The 6,599-nt window shown below is 34.4% G+C and overlaps 1 protein-coding gene across 1 annotated transcript; it reads right to left on the reverse strand.

Moving 5' to 3' along the window:
* Nucleotides 1–1,516: 1,516 nt before the first annotated feature.
* Nucleotides 1,517–4,674, reverse strand: LOC111879019 (uncharacterized). Its single transcript, XM_023875496.3, has 9 exons — nucleotides 4,307–4,674; nucleotides 4,160–4,216; nucleotides 3,927–4,004; nucleotides 3,693–3,829; nucleotides 3,468–3,567; nucleotides 3,315–3,377; nucleotides 2,182–2,430; nucleotides 2,037–2,097; nucleotides 1,517–1,958 (listed from the first exon to the last, which is right to left on the reverse strand). Exons 1-9 carry the CDS (start codon nucleotides 4,553–4,555, stop codon nucleotides 1,861–1,863), a joined length of 1,092 nt encoding a protein of 363 aa, XP_023731264.1. The 5' UTR covers nucleotides 4,556–4,674; the 3' UTR covers nucleotides 1,517–1,860.
* Between the last annotated feature and the right edge of the window lie 1,925 nt (nucleotides 4,675–6,599).

The following is a 6,599-nucleotide window of genomic DNA, read 5'->3' on the forward strand; positions in this document are numbered from 1 at the left end:
CATCCAATATGGGATGGATATTTCGAAATCTTCTTACTTGATAAGGGTTCTGGAATATTCCAATTAGTCAATGTTTTAACAAATTAATATTCAACCCCTTGAATTAAATAATTCCATATTCCAAAATAGTTTTTGATTAATTTATTAAACATAATAACTTAATAAACTTTTTTTCTCCTTGATTCTATTTTTTTTAATTTCTCATTTGTGCCATGTGGGCAATCCAAAGGACCCTGTTATTGTTTTGAAATATTACCAATAGTTAATGACCTCTGACACTATTTCAATCAATCTCCCACTTGGACAAGTCATCAATTATGCAAGGTCCAATATTTCTTAGAGTTAGTCATCCAATGCAAATGTCGAACTCTGAATTAATTGGGATTAAGAGTAGTCATCCAATGCAACTATCGAACACTAACACTAAATTAATTAGGATTCATCCCTTAGATAAGTAATCAATTGTTCCTTCGTTCTAGATATTCGTATGAACATGAGACTTGGCTAAACATGTCAAAAAGAAGATCATCTTCTTCAAAGTTGACTTCGAAAAGGCATTCAACTCGATTAATTGGGAGTACCTCGACTCTATCCTACTACACATGGGTTATGGGCTTTGGTAATAGATGGCGATCTTAGATCCGAGGCTGTTTTATCATCTACGTGTGCATTAATCATTGTTAATGGTTCTCCCACTAACGAATTCAATATAACTAAATGTGTCCAATAGAGTGATCCTCTTCACCATTTTTGTTCATAATTGCAATGGAAATGCTAAATGTGGCGTTAGAATAGACTAAAGAGAAAGGAATATTCAAAGGTATCAAAATCCTGGATAGGCCAACGATCTGTCATCTTTTCTGTGCAGACGATGCCTTATTTATTGATAAATGGTTTAGATCAAACCTGAAAAAAACCTAGCCTGTATTTTATGATGTTTTCATGTATCTTCTGGACTAAAGGTGAATTTTTATAAGCCTAAGGTTTGTGGCATTAGTGTTTCCAGCTCAATGGGCCAACATCCTTGGTTGTGTGTCGGGTTCCCTTCCCTTTACCTATATCAGCGTCCTGGTGGGGGCAAACATGAATTTAAAAAAGAATTAGCAGCCCATAATTAATAAATTTCAATACAAGCTCTCAATGTGGAAATCTAAAACAATCTCTTTCGGGGGTTGCTTGACCTTAATGAAATCGGTGTTAGGGAATCTCCCCTCATACTATTTATCCTTGTTTAGAGCACCAATTAGGGTGATTGAAACATTAGAAAAGATCCGGAGAAAGTTCTTATGGGGAAGGCATGAAGGTAAAAACAAGATTCATTGGGTAACATTGGGTATCATGAGATAAAGTAACTGACACTAAAGAAAATGGTGGGCTTGGTGTTAGATCTATTCGGGCCTTGAATATTGCACTCGTGGTCAAAGGGTGGTGGAGACTCAAATCCGAACCCAATTCCTTGTGGAGTCAAACCATAACCTGGATACACCATCTACAGAATAATAACTTGGAAATAAAGTAACAAAATCACTCCCAAAGAGGGTCAATTCCACTAATCCAAGAACAAAAAAGAATAATCTATCAACTCTCCTTCCCTAACCTCATTTAAAAATAAAACACCAAAACAACATTCTTTTTGGTATGCTACACTTGGCTATACCATTACAAATTACAAATTATTAATAATGTCAAAAACATCACACCCCCTTTCTAACATTACTTATGGTGTACGAATTTGATGTTAGATTGAGAGGGAGTCCTTGTTGTCCTACAGAAAAAGTATCAGTCTCAGTCCAATGCAGACCAAAGACAGTAGTTGTCATGTGTAACAAACAAGACCTTTTGCCACCTGTCATAAACAGATCATGGGAGATCGTATTTGACATGAGCAAGGTAAAGACCACAAGCAGGAGCCATTGGACCATTAGCTGTTACTGTCTTTGCTTCCAAGATTCGTTCAACTAAAAAAAAACACATCAAATTGGATAAATAATTAATAAATTAATCTCCTAATAACATATAATATTACTAAATTTTACCATCAGACACCGTGAAATCTCCGGTACCCACAGATTTTATAGCACCAACAAGAAGCCTAACCTGTATCAGGTAACTTATAAAATCAAATAAAATATCTGATCATTAGTCAAATGTCTAAAATACCCTTTAATAATTAATACCAACCTGATGGTAAAGAAAAGAACGCGCTCGTGCAGTAACCACAAAGCATCGGTGCCTTCTCCTCATTCCAAACCCTAGACTCGCCTCACCAACAGACCATTCAACTTTATTTTTGTTAAAATTACAAGATTGCCCCTCTGACTCAGAACATGCAGAATTTTGTATTTCCCTTTCCTTTGCTGATGGGAAATATGGAGATGGGAAAACCTCAATAACGTTAAGTTCATCTAAGTTTCTGATTGGTGATTTTGCCTGTGAAATGTGAAGAATCATTGAGAATGAAACGAGGGAATTACATAAAATTATGGGTCTGTTTGGTTGGATGGAATGGAATGGCCATGGTAATGGAATGAGTAATTACGTTCCATGATCATGTTTAGTTGGTTTGTAAGAATGGAATGAATATTCATATGAAATTTTATATTATATTTAATTAATTATAGCTGTAGAGTTTAATATTTACAAAACTAAAAATAAAATTGAACACAAACAAAAAGTTCATTAAAACCCAAATAAGATTATGATTAAAAATATTTTCTAGTTATCATAAGAAAATAAAAAATATAATTTAAATAAAATCATGAAACTCTTAAATATATATTCATCACCAAAAATTTTATGAATAGAAATGAGTTATGTTACAATTTTTCATTTCATTTCCATGATTGAATGTAAAAACACCCCTGCCAAAGAAATGAAAACTAACAAAAAAGTAAACTACAAGAATGGTCATTCTACTTTCTGATTTTTACCATGTTCAGTCCAAAATTGAAACCTTTTTCAATTTTGGTCCATATTTCAAGGTTCAAGGGACCAAAATCGATATGAAACCTTGAAATAAGGACAAATTTTGAAAAAAGTTCAATTCAAGTAAACTTGATAAAACACACACACACACAGGGACTGTTTTGTAATTTACTCTTAACAAAATGAAAGGAATCAGATTCTTTCAGAACTGATCCATTCCATCAGGCAAAACAATTTTTTTTTCATTCCAATGGAATGACCCATTTCTTTTAATCAAGACCAAATATGATCACCATAATCACTAGCTAACATACTACCTTATAATTATCATACAACAAAAAGAGAAGTACAAGGAAATTAATGTATTTCATTTAGGACAAGATGAGAACCTGGCAACCAGAAGCGCGAAACGAACTGAAATCATGAAGTCCCACAAGAATTTTGCAAGCTTTCTTCATCAACAAATTATAGTTTGAATTAATAATCCCCGAAACTAATGTAAAACATAAACTCATACTTCATGGACAAAATATCAAACAAACCTGCATTGCGGGCAGATCTAGTTCCTCAGGCACATGCCATGCCCGACCTTTCTCAAAAGTTGATAAATGTTCTGGACCTGATAGAATCCGGTAGAAGTAACTACAGGAACATGTACACATTATGATTAAAAGACATAAATACCCCTACATCCTCATCATCGAAAGATTACAACCTTATTGATATTAACATAATGAAATCTTGATAGTATAATTATTGATACCTACGTTCGCTCTTGAGCTTTATATCTAGCATGAAAATCAGCAGCAACACATCGAACATCAATAATTGTTATATCACCTTCATGCTTCTGTAAGAAATGGTTGACAGCTTTCTTGACCACAGAAGGTTCATGAGGTGGCAACTGCAAATTTTGATAAATTCAAGCTTCATGCCTTCATTGAAACTCAAATAGAGAGAAAAAACATAGAAAAAAAAATCTAATTTTATATGGAAGTTACCACTTCACTTGGTTTTCTTTTGCTTATTCGTTCTACATCTACATGACAAACATTTGATAAAGCATGTACTCCTGCATCCTGTACATGTAAAGGATATAGATTTGAAACAGCAGATGAAAATGTAAAAGGAGATGAGAAAGAAAAAGAAATTTAGCTAAGTTTTTCTGATAGAGAGAATCAATACAATTGCCAGGTGTAAAGCAATAGAAAGTAAATCCGGATTGTTAACTTACTGTACGACTCGAGCAGAAAATGGAAACTGGTTGACCGATGAACTTGTGAAATGCGTTCTACATGAAATAGCGAACATGTCAATTTTACTGTCATTATCAATCAATAGGCCGTTTTAAGCTTGACGTAATAACAAAGAGGGAAACTACCTGGAGAACGCCGACAACGGTCCTGCAATTAGGTGCTTGTTGCTGAGCACCAGAGAATCGAGTTCCAATGTACTCAATGGCAAGCAAGTACCTTTGAATTGTCCTAGGGTTTTGCCCCATTGTTCGATTTGCTCCCGCTTCTGCTTCGTCGAATAATTTGGCGATCTTCAATGGCCGCTTGGGGGATTCAGGGCGATTATCCGGCGAGTGATCAGTTCCCAACGGCTGCGATTGATCGTCGTCTGTCATTGTGTACTCTCCCCCGCGTTCTTCAAGGTTTTAGGATTTGAAAAAGGAGCGTTTGGGCGTAAGGTTTTAGAGTGGTGGGCATCACTTTCCACATTTTTTTTCTCCACACTTCCAAAAACACAAAAAATGATATCTTTTATTTCTTTTCTAAGGTTTGATAGCTACTTACCCACAATCTATCCAAGTAAGAAATTATGACCGAGTAAGAAGAAATACTGTTTGATTGTACATATGACTGAATGTGCTGACCAATGGAAAATAATCATTTTACCCTTCACAAGCAATTCAAAAGGAAATCCATTTTCTCAAAATATAAATAAACATAGAATTTTGGGGAAACAAAAGCTAAAAAACTTATTTCAATATGTTTTACAAACACTTTTAACAAATTAAATAAAATCCTAAACTATCTAAAGAAATTATGATCATCAACATTCAAACAAAAAATACAAGTAATGAACATAGTGACTTTTCTCGTCTGAAATAAAAATCTCCACCCTGCAAAACAAATACCAAGAATTAATTCACTTGTAGACAATATATTCAAAACTTATTGCAGCTCTGCATATATACAGTGTTTGTCATCCGAAGTGAGCAATGAATGGACCGGTTTATATGACAGTGTTCAAGAATCAGCCTTAAGTCAACTGGTAATTCATGAAACTTCTATTAGCGGCTTTCAGTTTGAAAACAAATCTATAACTAATTACAAAACTCTATGATTTTATACAGGTCTATGTTGATATTTTGCTTTACTAAAAGAACATTGGTTATATTGTGCAGATCTATGTATAAATGTGATTGCAACTAAGAGGAGCTTATATTATTTAAAGATTATATGGGCTAGAATCCTTAGGCTCTGAAAAAAGATAAGAAATTAAAAAGAAACGCAAAGTCTCTTCATCAATTTTCACAGAAGAATCTTAAAATCTAAAAGCATAGTTTAAAATACAACAAGAAATAAAAAAGAAGGCAAAGTCTCTTCACCATTTTGAGAGGCGAAATTCCTTCTTGTTCTCAAACAAGAAATTTTTTGGTTTCAAATCTCTTGATTCAAGAAATTACGACGAAACAAATTGAATCAAGAATGAAATCGATTTGAGTTAATGAAATCAAAATAAACAACAAACATGAGCAAATCAACAAAAAATCGAAACAGAAATAGAAAAAATGCAACTAAGAAGAGACAGAAGCAGTACCTGATGAGAAGAAGCAGAAATTGTCGATCGGTATGGAGATAGAGGCTTGAATCGTCGATCAGTGGGTGGGGGAGATGCTCAAATTGTCGATCGTCGCTGAAAGAGAGAAGAAAGGGGATGGAGACTCTGAAAATTGGAACGGTAGGGCAAGGGCATTTTTGGAAACATTAATCCCTTTCCCAGTCAGCCGATATCTCTCATCTTTTCTGCTCAGATCTAGCTTACCGAGTCAGACATCCAAAATCAGTGTAACAAACTGTAACATCCCAAAAACGAGACCCGGAAATTTTTGCTTGATTATATTACTTATGAAAACCGTTTACGGAAAACATCAGTGTTATCATTTCAAACATCAAGTCACAAATCACAAGTCTCAAAAACCATATCATCAAATAGTAAAATATCAGAGTACAATCTCAGGGTTCTCAAAACGAAAATCATATGTGTGCGATGCGTTGCTACCTGTCGGCTCCTTCCCCTTAGCTGAAGAGGTACCTGAAACCAAAACTAAAAATTGTAAGCAGGAAGCTTAGTGAGTTCCCCCAACATACCTCATACTATACAATCATACATACTGCCGGGCAATTCTAGGGTGCCCGACCTACCCATGTCAAGCCATTTTGGGGTGCTGACTAATATTGTCATATTTATACATATTTTTAGGCAATATTTAATTACATTTTTATTAATATTTTGGTTATTTGCATAGAATTATGGTACTTATAGGGATAAATTGTTGTTTGCAGCCAAAGTGAAACATTGTCAAAGAAAGGGACCAAAATTGATAATTATCGAAACTTTGGAGACTTGCAGAGTCAAAAGAAAAGAAATCCACGAAATTGTCA

The sequence above is a fragment of the Lactuca sativa genome, chromosome 9 (genome assembly GCF_002870075.4).
Source record: "Lactuca sativa cultivar Salinas chromosome 9, Lsat_Salinas_v11, whole genome shotgun sequence".
Classification (NCBI taxonomy): Eukaryota; Viridiplantae; Streptophyta; class Magnoliopsida; order Asterales; family Asteraceae; genus Lactuca; species Lactuca sativa.

What these genes read in the sequence shown, in the direction of transcription:
- LOC111879019 (XM_023875496.3), bottom strand. Translation starts at nt 4,555, where the DNA reads ATGACAGACGACGATCAATCGCAGCCGTTGGGAACTGATCACTCGCCG. An exon ending in CCGTTGTCGGCGTTCTCCAG is followed by an intron (nt 4,217 to 4,306) that starts GTAGTTTCCCTC and finishes TATTTCATGTAG; the next exon opens with AACGCATTTCACAAGTTCAT. An exon ending in TTCGCGCTTCTGGTTGCCAG is followed by an intron (nt 2,431 to 3,314) that starts GTTCTCATCTTG and finishes CACATTTCACAG; the next exon opens with GCAAAATCACCAATCAGAAA.